The 20,007-nt window shown below is 38.0% G+C and overlaps 1 protein-coding gene across 5 annotated transcripts in view; it reads right to left on the bottom strand.

The window, feature by feature from the left end:
- ST6GALNAC3 (ST6 N-acetylgalactosaminide alpha-2,6-sialyltransferase 3) overlaps positions 1–20,007 on the bottom strand; it is a 233,894-nt gene that overhangs the window by 66,706 nt on the left and 147,181 nt on the right. For 4 of the 5 annotated variants that reach the window (XM_040073500.2, XM_040073504.2, XM_058421827.1 and 1 more), the window contains one exon: positions 6,144–6,553. In XM_040073500.2, coding sequence (XP_039929434.1) covers positions 6,144–6,553 — 410 coding nt within the window. Of the gene's footprint in view, positions 1–5,031; positions 5,172–6,143; positions 6,554–20,007 lie in introns of those variants that run through there. The other variant, XM_058421828.1, reaches the window with a different exon arrangement.

Raw genomic sequence — 20,007 nt, 5'->3', positions numbered from 1 at the left:
TGAGTTACATCATCCTTTCCAAAGGTGGATGCTCACGGCATGTGAGAATCACAGGATATGCTGAGTTGGAAGAGACCATGAAGGATCAATTCCAGAATCCCATCCATATGCACAGTTCCTTCTGAGAAGTATCGGCAATTTTCTCATAACAATAAAAGCTGCAGAGTATTTAAAGATGAAAAAGGAGTGCATGTATTTAGGGCTATACCAAACGTATTAAGATTTAACATACAATTCAGCAGCAGCAGAAAACAGATCCAGTGGCACTTAAAGAAGATGTGACAAACTAAAAGAAACAGATGGATAAATTCAAAGAACATCAAAAAAAAAATGCACAATGATGGAGTAGATTCTGATTATATATTCTTTGTCTTTAATCATTAATTAAAAAGAAACAACTCCATGGCTATAGTCAGCAACCACTGCAGAATCAATAGGTCTCTAAGCTCACACCAATCTATATGCAGCCACAGCTTTATCACAAAATAATAGCTAATATTGATATTTTTTAATAAAGCTTCACGTTGCTGTGTAATTAGTGTAATGTAGTAGAAGCTGTGTTTCTTAACAGAAGTGCTGGTGCTTTGAGCAGCATTTACTGGCATGTTAATAAAGAAAGGACTTCTTCTATTGAGTTCCATCTGCCCAATAGAGAAAAGTGTTCATCTTAATTAGGAAAATCTTCATAAAGAATATAAATGCAGTTACTAATGGGCTGTAGGGAATAAATGTAGAACACTCAGGAACAACTGGTGTTTTACCAGGAAATGGAAGAGTGGATATAAACCCCCAAACAGTTGTTAACCATCTGGTGATTGACCACAAATAGTAATAGATGCTGAGGTTTTAAGTGTTTTATAATGAAAAATCTATTTATTTCATTAAGGTTTCATGCTTTAGACCCTTGTTTTTTCAGGTAATAAAGCAGTCTCGACTGACAATGAAACTATTTAAACCCTTTATGAATTAAGATGAACAAATCCATTATAATTTTTTAAAGGAACTTATAAAAAGAAGGAATGGAAGTGCCAAGCAATAGTTCAAGAAACATCCACTGCTAAGTACTTAAAATATGGTCACTATATCAAACATGTATTTTTGGGGTTGCTGAGATGCTCACGGGCAGTTAAGAACTTTTTGCTGACTTTATTGGTGCAGCAGCAGATATTGCATCATCATGATAAGGACTGTAGCAAAATGTAAACTAAAATTAATCTTTGTTCTTAAAAATGTTCTAACAGGCATTATACATCTCCTCTGTCAGTCGGAATCAATTTTTGCATCTTTTTTGTCCTAAAATTCTGTAATTTAAACACAATGATATTCCCTAACTCTTCTCATTTTCTATTCAAAATGAAATGAACTTTTACTCATCTTCCAGAAATTTTTTATATATATAGATATATTTTTTAATTTATTTTTTTAAAATCACATTAATACAAAGCACTGATGGGACATACTTCCCAAGTGCCAAAATTTAACTCTCTGAGCCATACTCAATGTCAATGTTCACAGCTTCCTAATGAAAAACTCCTTCCTGCAAATTTAAGCAACACTAGCAAATCTTTTATATTTCCTCTGAATAACTTTGAGAGAGAGACCAATACATATGTGGAAGCAAGTTCAAAAATGAAAATATCATTACTACAATATTTCATTCAAGCCAACAACCAGAAACACAGCATAAAACTCTGATATTCTGGCCACTGACAGCTTTACTACCTCAATTCACAGAGAATATCACCAAACAATAGAACCTTCAGCTACTTGAACCTCAGAGAATGCAATTTCATTTATTCATTTCAATGACATTTTTACTAGACTATAGCTTCATGTAGATTAGTCAGACACATGAAAAACCACGTATTAGCTGAGGTGAAGCTGTGATGACTGCAGTTGTCTTAACAGTGTCAATCCAAACTTTAGATGAATGTAATTTGCTAGCTCTAAATGACAGAGATGTAATATAGATCTCATATATCACCAAAGTAATAAATAATTAGCGAGCAGAACTGAGTAAAATGGCAGCTTGAACACAACCCCAAATTTTGAATCTTGATGCAGAAGTCAGTGATCAGAATGATACATCTTTCTGCCTTGAATGATAAAACAGCTTTCTCACAACCTAACACATAGCACCATCTGGCATGAACTGACGAAACTAAGAACTTCTGGAAGAGAAGCACAAAAGCAATTTTGTTTCTTCAGAATTGTCCAAGATACTGACAGGAGTCTTTCAGAATCAGTCATTTGACTGCAAATGTGGCTCAGTGAACCTGACTCCTGAAGATGTGTGTGTACAGCTAATAATCTTAAAAAAATGTTGTTGAATTGAACTGATTGGGTGTGGGATGGGCACTGTCAGAGTTAGCACAGTGTATGTGGAAAGTCCTCTGTCTACCAAACTGGCTGGGTTTCAGAACATCATCTCGCATCTCTTACTGGGAATTTAGCAGCTCAGGACACATTTCTTCAGCAGGGCTCCGCAGTTAGTCACAAACAGAGTGACTACAAACACGCAGTGACGCTGCTGTGTGAGCAGTGCCAGCACATCAGCGCTGGCAGTGTGCTGGCTGAATGCCTCACGTGTGCAGAGGGACAGGAGTAGTCTGAGCCCACCGCCAGCCCCGGGGGGACGGGGAGCTGGGACCACACCGGCACTGCCCGGAGGTGCAGAGCTCAGGGGTTAGCCCCAGATGCTTGGAGTATAATAAACACAAATGGAGCTTGCAGTCCAGAAAACATTACACTGCTCCGCTGATATCAGCACAGATTTGTTTTAGCATTGCTTGTTGAAAGTGACTTTTAATGCAGACTGTTTTCTAAATGATCCTGAAAAGACACTCCTTTCTTTCTCATCACCTTCACCTAAGGCAAGAACATCCAGTAGCATTGATCTATTCGCCACTAGTTTTCATTAATTTTACCCTCCCTAAGGGTGGTGCAGCTTTGGTGCCAGCTAATTAAAACCTATTTAGGGATGCTCAGTGCACTTTATCAGACCAGAATTAGCTTTGCTGCTTTAATGAAGACTACAGTTTTCTCTGTTATTAGCAATTAAATGTTATTATATCATATTGCATTATATTTGTATTGCATGGCAAAGATATAGATGGTTTTAGAACCACTTATCTGGACTGAGGTACATACAAAGATGCCACATTTAGTAATTATCTAATATTTCTTTAAATCCTTTCACTTGAGTCAATATATATAATACACCAGCACATTAGTGAAGTACTGGAAGAAGCTGCCAGCTTTATGCTCCCTCTGGGAAAGTACCAAGTAAAATTCATTAATGAAAAATTGTGAATGTCTGGTAATGAATATTATTTATGTACAACAATTATTCAAAGTGGATGAGCATTCACCACCTTGAACTCGACTGCTTCACTAACAAAGACTCTCAGAAAGAACATATGTTCCCCAGATTCTTAACACTCATGCAAGGTTAATTACCCAGAGCAGATAGCCCATATCAGAGGGTATTCTGTACTGCTGTAGAATTCAAAAATGCATTACAAAATAAAAACCACTGTTTGCAAGTCACCTAGAGGCAATTCTTGTTTCTTCCATGCATCAGTAATAAATCATTTGTCAATACCAAAGCTGTGGGTTTTGAACCTGCATCCAGTGAAGTCAGGGATAAAGCTCTCATGTCTGCACTGCAGGACCAGAGCTTTTCTGCAGCAGAGAAGTGACTGAAGCACGTACCTCTTAGTTGCTTCTCCCAACATCCTTTAAAAACTTGAGGAAAAAACTGCTGAAAAGTTCCACTAATTACCTAAAAAGATTGTACATCAAAGAGTAGAAACAGAAAACTCATTAAAGGCTCGACAGACTAGAAATCTGTTGCAATCGTACTATGCATTAGTAGCATAGACTACAGAAAGACAGTATTTTAGGATTAAACTAAAATAGATGTAGTTGCAATCCACTCAGTACATTTTAAAATATGAGTTGAAATTGGTTTCCTTCCAGAATTTTGCTGGAAACATGTCGAACCAGACCTCTGTTCAATCTAATATTCCAAGCAAGGGTTGATTTTTCTCTGAGGAACTGAAGGAATATTTGGCTGAGGAACCTGAGCCCTCGCAGCATCGTAATAGCCTGGCACAATGTGTGAAAGTATTTTCATCACCCACAAATCTCCTGTGCTCTCCATTTACTGCTTCCACAAATGCCACATACCTCTAACAGTCTCATGACCCTCCCTAGAAACAGAAGACAGGTCCTGCAAATTGAAGACGTTAGAGAAAATGAAACAGTTTCCAAACTGAAGTCCCCGATTACTAGGGAATTGCAAGATGTTTTCTTGAGATACAGAAGATGTTGGGTGGTGATATATCAATCATTTCCCTTGTTTCTGGCTGACAAAAGCACTAAATTATGTTAAAAACATAGTTTTATTTGTATTGTAAGTATTTGATGTGAAAAAGTAGGACTAAAAATGAAAGTTGCAGTAGATACAAGGATGTTACCTGGTTGCCACTGAGAGAAGTGGGGTGGGTTTTCCCCTAGGAAAAAGGGACACACATGCACAAATAACGTGATGGGTCGTGAGACAGGCTCATAAAAATTATAGCTATTGCAATGTGAAACTTAAAGAGAAAGAACATGGGCCACTTCAACATTAGGCTGCTTAAGAACTTTATTATAAGCACTGAGAGAAGCTTTTGACATGAAAAGAAGCATTAGTATTGTGTTAATTGCGTAACTATAAAAACTTGAGATGTGTTAATTTGTTGAAGAGGAATGCATTAGGCTGGAGAGAGGGATACTTTGACATTGAATGATGAGGGGTTTTTTTAAAAGGAAAAAGAGAAGATTTTTTTCAAGATCTAATCTCACAATAAGGATTTTGATGAAGTATTGTAAAGTTGCTGTGACCTGACTGACTCATAAATATAAACAAATTTATGTACAGCAATGCAATAATGTACCCATGATCATATTTAGCTTGATTAATATGTAAACAGGATGACTTGGATTATTAAAGGTCATTTTTGAAGAATGGGTCTTGTGTATTTATTAGCCTCTGTTCATCAGTTTGTTCAGTTGAACTAAAGAAGCCGCGATAACCTTGACACCTTTATGAGATTTATGAGCTCCCTCCAACTCCAGAACCACAGCAGCAACATGTGCACTTGGTGAACAGGGGCAGGCTCCTCCTTATGTTCCAATAGTTTGAAAAATAGGAAAAAATCAACTGTCATAAATTCTGACAGTTAATAACAGTGAAACAAGTACATTTGAGACAACAAGCTTTTCTACTTCAAAAGCTAAGTCAAAATTTCAGACTACATCAAGCTGTTTGTGAATATCTGTATCTTTTATTTGGTCAGAATAGCAATGGGCATGATGGGCAAATTTAAAAAATCATATTTAGGCACAGCAGTGATCTGGAAACTCCTCCCTAGTTAGCTCAAGTGAGTATGCATTACAGGTGCTCTTCTATACCAAAACACAGATGACTTGAATTTCTGCAGCTTTGTTACAAATTCTTGAAATTTGTGGTCTTAATTCCACAAATCCAGTTTCTGCTTTTAACATGCTAGCCCAAACAGTGGGTCTCACACTTCCACCTCTTACAGCCTCCCTTGAGTAGCATAAATACACATTGTCAAGAATGGACACTAGAATTTAAGCATAATACCTACATCTATTCCAGTATCTCTGATAACCTGTTTTCACCAAGAAACAGCAATAATGCATAATCCTGAGGTCTCTGTTTGAAGAAAGCTACAGTGAATCTCAAAAGAGAAGAAAACCCAATATCCAGAATTATCCTGAGGTTGTACATTTGGAAATGTTGTTTGTGTAGGATTATCCTCTTCAAATAAAATGTCAATTTAATCAATAGTAAATTGAGCTGAAAACAACACACAGCTTTGAAAACATTTCAGGAAGACATCCAATATTTTTGGGATTCAAGCCAACAGAAATGGAATGAACAGAAGGTAGCGTAGGTGGGGTAAATGGGGCCTAGCTGCTGCCTCATCAAGTGCTTATAACAGTCAAACCCATATAACAATCCATTAAAAACATATCTGGGGACTCATTTAGTAGCTGACATCCCACATGGACTTTTCTCACGTATCTTTTGTCAAACACTATATTTGTTCTTCATGTTTAAGACTTACCGGTCTTTTCCTGTCTCCTTCTTAAATATTGCATCGCAGTAACTCATGCGCTTCTCCGTTGTCACGTAGATTTTGGCAGTTGGGTAGCTGTCAACAGTTTTCTTCAGCATGTTGTACACAATGCCATTTCCATCCCGCCGCATGTTTCGGAAAGGACCCCAGATCACGTAAACGGTGTTGTTGGTTTCTTTGAAGAAGTACTCAGGATTCTTAAGCAGGAGAGGCACGCTTGTGTGAGAGACCACTCTTACAGTTGTCCTCTTCCCAACATCTTCCTCATAGCCCTTTGTGGGAGCATTGTTCATCCTCCATATGCAGGAGGACTTGTCTATCTCGATGCCCACCCTCTGGCCAGCCATCTGTCCTGAGTTTGAAACAACGGCACAGAGGTCACAGTCAAGTTGTAGAGGCTGGAAGACAGGAAACAATAATACATATTGTAAGTTTTTATCTGTAAAACATGAAGACTGAAAATTCAGTTAGAAGAAAAACAGGTAAAGTACATCAAATTGATAGTGATGTTTCTCTTTACAAAGCAAAACTACAATCCCCATGTGGCAGAGCTGCTCAAAAACTCTACCACTACAAAGCTCTGAATGCAAACCTTTTCAGTGAAATAGGCAGTTCCAATCTTTGCCTTTGTTCCCGCCTTGCAAAGTCAACTATACAAATAATCATTCCTTTTTCTCCTCTAAGTGTTACTCTGTTCACTAAAAAACAAGGAAATAAAGAAGCAGCAGAAAGCAATATTTAGGTCAGTGGCTTCTCTTTTAACAAGGTGGTGTCAGCAATAGGAAAAAAACTACTGAAGAAGTAATGGTGGAAGTTTAACTGTACATTAACTGTGTTTGTGTCTGAATGAATAGTTCACAAATTTGTGACAGAAGTCGAACGTTCCTCTAAAAAGCAATCTAATAGTATGAAAATCCTACAGCTGGAAAGCATATATGGACAGAGGAATAAGCTGTTCTCTCCAGCGAGTGATTATGATCCATGGAAAAGGAGAGGCAGACGGACTGGTGACACCTGAACTAGGAATTAATCCTGAGAAAGCTACAGTCAAAGACAGTATTTCCTGACCAAGTTCTAGGGTGCTATTACTCCAATATGAATTGAAAATAGAAAAGATCATCTAACAGAGATATAAGGACCTATCTGATGTTCCATTTGTCAGAGTATAAAGAGTAAATGTCTTTTCATTCTTTTGTACCTAAAGACTAAAAGGAAATGCCCTCTATTTAAATTGGATTGTGCAAAGAGTTCAGTTAGAAATATAAATCAAATGAAAACTAGATCCATCAAAAAAAACCCTACAGAAGATCATCCAGGTCAGAGATAACCCGCAATTTTTTGTATGCTCAGAGACTTGATCCTCTGCCATGCTCACAACTGGGAGCCAGTGACCTCAGTTCAGCATTTTTCAGGAAGAATTCCCTTCACGTTCTCTGGACATTTACTCTGACAGGATGCTAGGTGCTTTTCTGATCAAACTTGTGGTTATTTCTCTTCAAAATCACACCTCATTTAGCTGATGTGGATGAATAGCCTGCCTACATTTGACCACTATAACCCTTGGATGCCATCGCTGACAAAATACTGAATTCTTTGATAAGGGAGAATAATGCAAGGACAAGAGACAAACATCTGAAGAGAGCTAAAATATCTCATCTTTGGGAGACAAATATTGTAGTGAATTAAGGTGCATCCTGCAAGACTTATGCAGCAAACCTCACGATTTCAAAGCTTTGATTTCTCTATTTTGATTGATTTGACTTCATTATGTGGCTAGTTCAGGAAAACATTCTTTCCTCGTTTCATCAGTAGCTAAAGATTCATAATTGAATGCAAAAGCATCATCAATGTTTCCTTAACAGAACACCATGCATTTTTTATAGCTGTTATAGTTTTAGAGAGCTGTCCTGCATGGCTCTCTGACAGCAGGGATGAAATCCCAGGAGATGCAGCTGAACGCAGCAGTCTTTCTGTTTACTGCTTACTTACAGAAATTCTCTCTAAGATACATTATGAGGACATGGCTGGGTGACCTAAACAAATCCACAGGCATAACTCATATCCTGGCATGAAGTGAATTGTTACAGTCCCAGTAGATTAATTTATAGCTTTCAGGGTGAACTTTCAAACTAACAAATGCTGAATACGAAACTGCAAGATAGGAAAAGCCAATTTGGTCAAGAATCTGGTTCCATTTAAATTTGTCTCATCCTCAGAGCTGCTTTTTTCACTAAATTCTTCCTTCTCCATTAAAATGGAGCTGCTCCCTTAAATTTGGAATTGTTTGATTTTCTCACCTTAGTTAGAAATTCATTGCACATTTTCTATTCACTGAGTGCAACTGTTCTGCTTGAATAAGCTGAGAACACTCTCTCCTGCAACTGTGTCCCCTGGTTTTCTAGCTCTTTTGTTGTGATTCATTTATCTTGTTCCAATTTATGAAGTGCTTTCATAATACTGAATGCCTACAGTAGGTCAACATATAATCTGAACAGAGTCAGAAGCTAACTCCCTCCCAGCTCTATCTCACAAGAAATATTTTTTACAATGTAGAGGGATTTTACATGTCCCAATACGCATATTTCCCAACAGAGATCCCAGAGTTAGGAGACTGACTGACATCCATGATTGATATTCCACTGACTCCAGAATCCTCCACTGTCTTCATCATCTTTTTGCACTGTATCTCCCCCAACATATGAGAAAACACACATCAATATTCACTTATTGAACCCCTTATGGAGACAGGCCACGAGTTTGTGGTGTTGGTTTGTAAGTGTCAGATGCACAGAGAAGGGTGGTTTAAGTAACACACATGAATCCACACACAACACAAATGGGTCTGCCAGGCAGTCCAGGCTGCCCTCTCATCTGCAGACATGGTCCAGCAGCAGTGGGATTGAAACAAGATTGGCAGGACCACACAGAAACTTGTGCTGTTACTGCTTATCCTCTGTGGACCCAGAATATCAGGCCAAGGTTCACCTCTCACAAGATCTTCATTCACTTCATTCATTTCACTTCGTATCATAGATACACAAGTTAAAGACAAAAACATTAAGAACCATTCACCTTTTCTTCTATTTTTATGAACTCAGACATTTATTTCACCTCTAAACACCAAGGGGACTGAGCTATTATTGCTGCTAGAAAATTGCTCATTTTGTTGCCAACCAGAAGGATGTAGAAGTCCTCAGCAAAGAAGTTGGGTATGGTTCTGACAAATAGACCCATCTTTTTCCTGAATGATACATTGTAACTGTTGAGGAACACTTATATTTTAATCAGTAAAGAAAATGAAATGTCTGACCTTTCCATTTCCTGTGCAAGCTCACAGACAATAGAAAAGATAATTAAAACTGTGAATTAGAACTCACAAAACAGTGCAATTTCTCTAGCAATGAGAAATAGCTATGCAATAAAGGTCACTTATCAAACAGTTCTAGTTATTAAATCTTTGCATTTAGCACTGAAGTGGCTTCACAGAATCAAAGGTCAAATCATTAAATAACAAAATCAGCCAGAATTAGAAAAGGTCACAAGCAAATCCAACTAAACTAGGTCACAAAACATGATTCCCTTCCACACAGGGTTTCATTATTTGGAAAATCGCTTACTTTCCAAACTTGACAACTCCCCCACCATTTCCAGTGTCTCCACCAGGTGACTGAAATTCCAGCTACAGAACCATTTGTATGGGTGGGTTTCCCCAATGGCACGGATCTTGGATCACCAAGTTTCCCAGCCACAGCCCTGTACAACTGCTGAGGTCTGGGAGGGAATGATTTCAGGCCAGGTCTCTGAACTACAAAATAATGTCTGGACAGACCAGACACATGCCAAACTCTGGTCTCAGCAGAGACTGCCAGATTCACTCCTCAGCTGGACCAAATCCAGCTCAAGACCTCCGCAGATGGAACTCCCACTAATGAAAAGCTGAATTTCTCTTGTGGCTTCTCAGCACTACAGAGAGGTGGTGTGCTCTTTCCAACCACCAACTCTGTTCCACTCTGAATCCCACAACTAATCATGCAGACAGTTAGGAAACTCAGACTAAACTTTCTCAATTGTTACTTTAACAATATGATTGTAATTTTGTAAATTGGACGCAATGCCCATTCACTACATAATGAGGCAATTATTAGCAGCTTGCCACATATTAATTTGCTCCTTTAATGTTGAAACAAATGAGATCTTTTCTTATAATCATCCTATTTGAGTGAATTCTAACAAAGCCGATTGAACAAAGCTCCAGAGAGACTTTCTTTATTTCAATGCCATTTATTCTTCTACTCTTCTTGGATGTCTTTAGAGTTTTAGAGGATACAACATTTATAATGATGCCAATAGGGAATAGATTTTGCCTTTTTTCTTCTTGATGTTCTTTTGAGGTCTTTGAAATGAAAGGTACAAGAGAGGCATTAACTGTCTGGCACTGTTTTTATTGCTTTCTCTACATAACAAGCAAAAATGTATTTTAATTTTTTTCTGTGTTTCAGTGATTAAAAAAGCTGGTTTTATCTACACTTACTCAATTTCTTCAAACCTCTAACTGGGAGAAAAGGCTTGCCAAGCTTCTCTAGGAAAAAATTCAGCACATTAAAAGGGAAGAAAGATAGTATTTGTGTGTTCACCCAGCAAGAACTACCAAATTAGTACAGCACTGTATATAACTTACATTATATTACTAACATCAAGCAAAAAATGATAAAAAGTATAAAAAAAGACAGGTCTGATTACCCTGAGGTTTGTGTTTGTTCCCTCTTCCTCCCTATGGCAGTGTTGTGGGGTTTTTACCTTCAGCAGTTGATTTTGGTCCTAGCCCTCAGCATCACATCTCAGCAAACATCTGTCTTCATAAAATTTAATGTTAAGATTTCATAAAGATTTTAACATTTTGAAATTATTTTGAAACAAGCCCAACGTCAACATGCATCCCATTTCCAAATAAACAGAATATGATCTGCTTCTTCGTAAGACTGTTCCTGAGACTCAAGTGCCTGGGATATTTTATTTAGATGAATGTCACTGATATGTACATGAATTCTAGCAGAAAGTTTTTATTTAGATTGAATGAACTGGAAGGGAATGCATAGGAGGCACAAAATGGGACTAATCTTACAGCAGGAGACTGAATAAATAACCATGTTTGAAAGTCTTTCTATATACACTGACCCAGTTGTTACAGAACTGTTTGATTTGCAGCTCTTGTTACAGCTCCTTAAAGGGGCTGTACCAGTCCTTTGCTTGAACAAGTATCTTGTGGATTCCTCATGTCAGTGGCAAAGAGACAGGAAAACAAAGAAAGCTTAGAGTTCGGGCAGAGGTTGAAATTTGCATGCCAAAGTCACCCATCCCATCTAAACTTTCAACCAGTAAGTGCATTTTTGAAACATTTTCGTTTTCTTTCTCATAGAAAGGAAAAAAAAAAAAAACAAAACCAAACCAGAAACTCAAACCTTCCAAACACGAACCACAGTGCAAAGAGATGCAGTGTCATCTTTCTCACTTTTGAGACAGCTCCAGACAACTCCACGCCAGCTCCTACCTCTTTCAAGATATAGCAGAGCAAATGCTCACCAAAATGTTGTTGATTTTGCTACTCCTACTGGGAACAATATAGGCAGCTTTGAAACAAAGCAAGAATTAAGTACGTCTCATGATATCAAGAGACAAAAACCAAATGCCTCAATTATATGTGAGAGAACTCTGAGTAGAAAGAATCAAGTATATAACCTATAAAGAATAAAATCAGGTCTTGTTCTGTATTTTAGGTATTTTCCACTGCTTTATTTTAAGGCAAAAATTGAAAAGTCAAAGATAATGCCCTTCATGATAATCTCATAAAACAAAATGTACTAAAAGTGACTAAAAGCCACATCCAGCTTGATCAAAATATTCTAACTTCTTATTTTTCAAAAATTCTATTTAAGTAACTTTCTAAAATGAAGCTAAAATGCTCCTCCAATTGAACATTTTGCTTTATTATGAGAAGGTGAATGAATGGGAGTTCACATGACCAAAACAGTCCCTTTTTTTTTTTTTTTTTTTTTTTTTTTTTTTTTTTTTAATTTTTTCCCTTATTTCCAGCTGAAACTTTATGGAAACTGACACCCTTCAAATAAGCCTACATTAGTATTTTCTTCTAGAATAATAAACTAATGGAACACTCTTGATAGCTCTATTGGTAAAAAAGACTTAAAAACAGGAAGTTGGCAGGGAGTAAATAAAAACAGAAGAAACTGTTCTGCCTCTGCATGGAGAGTTAAAGAAGGAAGAAGTTGCCAGATTCAGGGCTTCAAATACAACAGAAAGACCCGGGAGAGGCAGAGCTCTGGAGGACTGATGGTCAACAGTTCTGAGGGACTTTTGGCACTGAGAGAGTGGCAGGTGAAGAAAGTTTTGCCCTAAGGCATTTCCTGAAGGGTGTGAAGACCTGTCCTGCATGTGCACTCTCGCTCAGTCTGCAGAAGACCCACTTTCATTCGTGTCTCAGGTGCCTGGCAAACTGTCCTGTCCCTAGGCAGGATGGCAGAAGGGATGTGCTCTTATTTACATGAATGCATCATGTCACAGAAGGGGAAGGAAATAAATGGAAGGAACACACAGAAGAGAAAAGACAAAAAATTTCAGACACCTATGAAAGGGGAGAATGTAGTTTAGTGCTTAAAAGGCAAACATGTAAGGGGAAGAAGGATTTGAGAAAAAGCAAAATACTGATATATAGCTGAGAAGATAAACCATGATGTTTGAGAATGCAATCCAGCAAAGAAGGACCAAAACGCCTAAAGATGTTTGCAAAGTTATAAACTAACTGTTGTGAAGAAAATTTCATCAGACGTGTCAATCAAATAATTTAGGAATGAATAGGCAGAGAGAAAAGCTTTTGTCCTTTACACTGAAACTGCCCACATAGAAAACAGATGAAAATGGGTAAGTTCAGTCCAGCACATAGAGCTATAGTTTGCAGGTAACCAGAAACCCTGACATCCCTAGGCACATAGATGTCTGCACCTTCAGATCCACATAATGAACACCTCTGAACTGCAAGAAAAGCAGAATACTCTTTGGCATATATATATAGATAGATCAGCATAAAAATACAAGTACAACCAAGAACATATGTGGAAATGCATCTGTGAAACACTGCTGAGAACTGAATCATTATGGAGGGGAGGCAAACTCCATCACGCACACCCTACACAGGCAAGTTCACAAAGCAGCCACTAAAATAGCATTCGCTCTGAAAACCAGCCTATGAAAAAATTAGCTTCACAGCTGTACAAAATGGAAAACCAAACAAACTACATTAGTTCTAGAGTATTCCTAACTTCATCCCAGAGGTTTAGCTGATGACCACAAATAACCAGAACGTTTGTGACACTTCATCTATCATCCATTTACAAACACACAGGGTTTAAAATATCATGACTTTGTAATAGTTCAAAAGCCGGGAATTCTTCCAACCAAATACTGCTTCCTGAATGCTGAATCCAGTAAGTCATTTATCTTAACATCCACCACATTGCTCACCTGCCCTCAGTACTACATGATGACTCTTGAATTTTGTGCACAAAAGTTACTGGAAAAACACCATGTAAACCAGACACTGTCCATCAAACAGCATAAACAACTCAGAGCACAACACAGGTTGATCCTAGCAATGGCACCCCTTCTGTCACTCTGCTGCAGAACCGTATTTGCAGCAGTACATTTGCTACCAGCAAAACATGTCACTTGATTCAGCAGGTTATTGGCATCATAATATTTAGCTCTAATTTATCTTCTGCAGTTCTCTGTCTGTACCACATTTCTTTTCTGCTTTTTACATTTAGTAGTAAGGAACATACCAATTGTTTCTTCTCTATACAGACATATTTGCTCAACAAACAATACGAACCACAAGGAGGTAAAATGTCACTACTCAAGGAGACATAAAAGGGAGGAACGTCCTGCCAGCACATGGGCTGAATATCGAATGAATCTCAGTACGAAAGGACAAAAACAATTTTTCACACCCAATAACGTGTGTGGCAGCAGAGCAGAGGTAACATGTGACACATAATCCTTCCTCACAGAGCGGACTCTAGAAAGACATCCTTGACAGCAACCAAGGCCAAAAGAACTCTATCCACAAAAACTGTTTTTTCTTTGCAAGTAATAGTAAGTATTTCTGCAAAAAAAATTAATGGGAATTCCTACAGTGAAGATGCCTACTGGAAGACTATGTCTGAGGAATCCTCTGTCATATATGGAGAACATAGGTTTCTCTAACCGCTGACTTTAATTTGTATTTATTATAAATACCCACAGATGGCGGTAAAGTATATAATGTATACAGCAGATTTGTTCCAAGTTTGCTTTCGCTAATAACCTCCTATTATCAGCACTCACCATTAATCATGGACCATTATCTAGGAACTTAGTTGGCTGAATCACAGATGCAGTAATGCCTGTTAGGCCTCTAATCTAAATACATTTGAAAAAATTAGACTCACAAATAAACTAGGGGACTTCTAATATTAATTTCACATCTTATTTCAGATCAATTTATTTGGGATTTCATATGGGGAAACAATACAAAGGTAGGCTGCAAAAACTGTCAGAAAAACTTCCTTGTATTAACAACCACCTCTTCTTTCCCCTGAAAACCCAACTAACAGGCTGGAAACCTAACCTCTAATTTATTTTGGTTCCATGCTGCCTAGACCTATTATTCAATTTTGTCTCTCTTGGTGGTCTATCTGACAAATTATTTGTATGCATGGAAGGAAAATGATAAGCAAAAATGTTAATTATCCATTTTTCTGAAATTAAAAAAATATATCATATTCATGCCAGGAATAAGAATAAGGTTTATTACAATAGCATTAAAACCAGTGGCATTTTTCATTTGACAAAATAAGCCTTAAGAAGCTTTCTAAGTCCAGTGTTTTTAATTGCAGGATGCCTTATCTAAAAGAGAATACACAGTTGCTTCTGGCCACATTCATTTACTTTCACTGGTACACTGGCAATATTTGCAGTACTACCCTAGGAATGTCATCTGTAAAAATGTTTAAAATTTTCTCTAAGAATGTAATTTCAGGTTGAAATTTCACTTAGAAAGTGCTAGTCCAAAATTTTGTTTGTTTAAAATATCTATTTTAAGATAATAAAATTATTTCAGTTGCAGAAAGATACAAGGTTAAATCATCGTTTTGTCAGACACCTGAAATTTCAAACGCTATGGCAATGAGGACTAGGACAAAAAATGAAACTGGCTTGGGAAGTTCTGCTTAAATAATTAGGTAGATGCATTTTATGGGTTTTTTTAAGTTATTAATGAAAGCTATGAAGGTAAAGGTCTGTTTTGAAATAAAAAAATCACCGTACATATACTCTCTTCTGACTGCTTTTGCATCATTGCCTTGGTGGTCCATTAACCACCTTTGAACCAGTGCAGATTTCATGCAGACAACGGTTTGTACCATGGACTAACAACACCTGCAGTAACTCAATGAGCATAAACTCACGTGGAAACCACTGGGGTTAAGTGACTTGTAAATAACTCAAAGATCCTTCTGTGTCTGTTCTCCTTACTCATGGAGCTTGACAGCGCAGCTCCTGCTCCCACCACATCCCAAAGCAGCCCTGTTTACCCCTCACCTAAAAGCCCTTACTGAAGAAAAGCCCCTGAGCTCAGTGGCCTCAGCCAAATCTTGCTAAGTCAAGGGCCTTGCACAGGTGTGTGCATCCCCAGCACAGAGCTCAGAATTAAACCAAGCCCTGAGGCGCTCAACAACACACACACACAAATGAGCTGGTAAGTTAAGAGGTGAAACATGCTAGAAGCAGTTGCAAAACAAAATCTTATTAAAAGAAGAAAATAATAAACCCTATCAATCTTTTCTCCGCTATTTAGTCTGGCCTGACAGTGACACAGTTGCAAGATATAAACAACGTTATTTCCAAAATGGGTATATATAATCATACAGCTTTTCCACCTGTAATTTAAATTTTTAAGAGAGAAATTCATTTTTAGTCCTTCATACAGCTTCAAAAGAAAAATACCACAGCAATGTACCTATACACTGACTTTCTGGGTAAACCTATGGCACATTCATTGCCTCCATTACAGTTACAAGTAAAACTCTCACTGACATGACCGAAGACTTCTTGGACACTTCACTTAACACAGGAATTTTGGGAAGAGAGGTCTGAATTTGCAGTTCATGGATGGACAAGATTACAAAATCATGGTGCTGCTCCACTGCCTGGGCAGCAGCAGAGACCTTTCAGCTGTGATTCTGCTTGAACCCATGAAAAGGATGCAAAGTGTTTTCTTGATGTAAGTTCTCTACTCACTAAGCCAGAATATGGTGTTGCTTCTCCGTGTGTGAGCACACGTACGGATGTTCTGGGCTGGATGGACTTCCCTGGTCACTACTGAAACTATTTCCTGCCCCAAGTCTGTCTCTGGGATGGAAGCCTTGGAGGCCATGAAGCTTCCATGCTGACATCAGATTCTGCATTTCCACTCTGCTCGTGAGTGCACAGTTTGTGTAGGTTTTTTTTTGTTTTGTTCTTTTACACCGTTGGCTTTAATGTAGCTTATGATTCCCAATGTTTCCAAGGACTGTAATGACAGCAGGGTCTTTGAAACTTGAAAAGCAATCTTAAAGGTCAACACCTAAGCTCATCAGTGGCTCTGTAACTCACTCTGATACAGCAATGACTACCATGGTTCTGACAAAACAGGTTCTCGGGAGAGCCACATGAGAAACAAAATCAGCGTCCTCTGAGAGCATCTGCCTGCTGCGGCTTGCTGGCACTATGAATACAGAAAATACATCTCAGCTGAGGGCCAGAAAGAGAAGAGATCATGGAATACTGATAACTGCCTCCTAAGCAAACAAGTTGTGCCTCTCATTTCATCCTCCCTCTGGAGCAATGCTGCTCCATGCTACAGGCTCTATTACACCTCAAGGTATCAGCAGGTCACAACTGCACACTGGGACCTGAGAGGGTAAGTTCCACCTCACTGCCACAAAGCTGGTCTGAGGGACTTGGGGATGCAGCTGAGTAACAAAACAAAAACAAAAACAAAAACAAAACAAAAAAAAGTCAGCTGAAGTCAAATAATTATAAAATAATCATCCAAAGAAAATGAACAGGTATCCAGGTTACAGCTTATCCTGAGGAAAAGCATAGAAATAACATTTCTTCACTTCTATGAAGAGTATACAATGAAAAACTTTCCCATACTCAACATTAGTTCTATATTGTCATTTGTTTAGTGACTTAAAAAAAAAGCACATACATGTACATATGTATTAACAACACCAAAAGGAGCAAGCAAGAGAGATGGAGGGTCTAGATTACGTATTAAATTAACTCTAAGAAAATATTTACAAAGCAAATGTGCAAGTTTTGGCATCCCCTCTCTCTGAGTCATACAACTGTGGAATTATAGATGCAGCACGAAGACGTTTGTGCGTGTCTGTGTTCAGCTACCCCATCATACATGGTGTCAGACATTCTCAGTGTTCTCACGGCTGAAAAAGACAAAGGCAGATAAGCTGAGGGGAAAAAACCCAAACTGATGGACTACATATAGCCCATTAAAAAAGAATTCTTTTTTCAAAGAATGCACTTCTATGACAGAGGGCAATTAAGCTTTGAAACAAAGGAATCTAGAGTCTCTGTTCCGAGAGATTTTCAAAGCTTGAAGAGGCACAGACCTGACCTAACCTTGACATTAGTCTTATTTATAGTTGATATTGGACAAGATGGTCTCCAGAGGTTATTTCCAACATAGGTTTTTTTTCAGTAATTCTATAGGTCTATCTCTATTAAGAACCAAGGGGAAGCTCAATGAATTTTAATGAAAAAGCATGCATCTTTAATAATGAGGACTATTCAATGTGCTGGGGAACTTTTTTAGAAATAATAGAACTCCAAATGACAACAAAATATTGAAAATTGAATCATTAGTGAAAAAATACTCTCTTTTTTTCTCGTCTGTTCTTGGTTCTTCCTACTGCCTGTAACACACAAAGTCATACAAAATACAGCAGGAGAGAGAAACATTCCTAAAAAGAAAATGGGCTAAAGATTTGATCTGCATGTCCTATGAGAATCCCGTACAGAACCTACACCTAATAAATCTTATTCCAGATAAAATATTATTAGGCACAGTTAGAAGACTGGAAGCCAGAATGACCACAGGTTAATTCCAGCTGGTTGTGGCACAGGGTATGGACAGGCAACACAGCGCAATTTCCCTCCTGGCACGTGTGAACCAGCGCCTGGACTGCTAAAACGGCTGTATCCAACAGCTCAGACTCAGTACTTCGTAGGTGTTTGCAGAGAAAACTAAGTTTATAACTTAGTCGATTGTCGATTATATATATATATATATATATATATATATATATATATAACTTATATAATCGCCATACCTGGAGATCAGTGCTGGGAATTTTTGTTACTCCTTTTAGCTCTACTAACTAGACTGTGGTGCCTTTTTTACCAGTACTGGAATGTGCCTGAGATCCAGAAGTGGTGGCTCAAATGGACTCCAGGGGGAAGAGGGGTTAAAAGAAAAAAAAGAAATACACTGATTCAGAATGAATAGGTCTTTTTAAAAACAGAAATCTAAACTGCTTCCATGTGGTAGTGTCCCCTGAGCAGTAAACGGTGGCTTCACAGGCTAAGATGGGGGGAGGGATGAGGAGGAGAGGTATGTTCTAAGAAATCAAATGCACATTACATTCCAGAAAAATGGGGAAATCTCCCATACCATCAGACCTTCAAAATTCCATCTATAAAACAGCAGAAATCATAGTGGCAATGAAACGCGGGATACTGAAAATCAATTCTGAAAAAGTATCATAGGTAAATACTGTATTTATGCCCTCCTCTTGGAATAACCTCACTGCAGCAGCAAAACAATTGCTGACTATGTCACAAGACCCTTGCAAAAATCCTGCAGACCCCGTTTTTCAAAAGAGCAATAATTAAAAAATAAAGTCCTGTGGTGCTTTTCCTCTATAAGCCCTGTTTATGAATTCATTGCACAGCATGAAGGTTATTAAAATCCCATATGTGAGAACCACACACAGCACAAGGAGATATGAACTGGCATTCCACAGAGATAATGCTATCTAATGAGCAAAACAAGGAGCACAGCTCCATTCTTCTTCAGAGTACACTTGGAAAGGGCAAAGCTTCTGCCTGCTGCTCGTGGGTACCTGACCAGACACAAGACATTTCTTCTTCTTACCTGTTGATTAACAAGTTAAATGTGAAGAGCGTGGCTGTTATCATGCCTTGATATTCCCAGGACATCCTTCTACCCACAAACCATTTGATGTGGGGGGATTAAATGCTATTTGGGGTGACCCAAATACAGTGACTAATAAACACATTGCTGTTTACTTCCACATCCACGCATTTCAAATCAAAATGTAATTAACTGTGGACATAATCAATACGCCTCAAAAATTAATTCTGAAGCACTGACTAACCAATAATATAATTATTTTTCCAAAATTATTCATTTCTTTCCCATTTTATTGTTGAAACAAAACAGTTACTGCTGTGCTTTATTTAAATGCCAGAACTGTTTTGATCCCACATAGCTATTTTGAACACTATCAGCAGCTGGAAAAACTTCAAGAAAAAGTGAGAAAAACTGTTTTTGAAACAAGGTTTATGAAAAAAACCCCCAAACTGACAAAGTACAGACATGCACAAAAAAACTTCCTCAGTTTTCAAATCCTCTGAAACCTTCGTTAAAGAGAAAGCAGTCCATGGTTCTAAAATCCTCGAGTCAAATGTAATGCATAAAACATACTCTACTTGTGGA

The sequence above is a fragment of the Hirundo rustica genome, chromosome 9 (genome assembly GCF_015227805.2).
Source record: "Hirundo rustica isolate bHirRus1 chromosome 9, bHirRus1.pri.v3, whole genome shotgun sequence".
Lineage (NCBI taxonomy): Eukaryota > Metazoa > Chordata > Aves > Passeriformes > Hirundinidae > Hirundo > Hirundo rustica.
The sequence above is the reverse complement of the archived record's forward strand: the minus strand, read 5'-3'. Positions and strand labels throughout refer to the sequence as shown.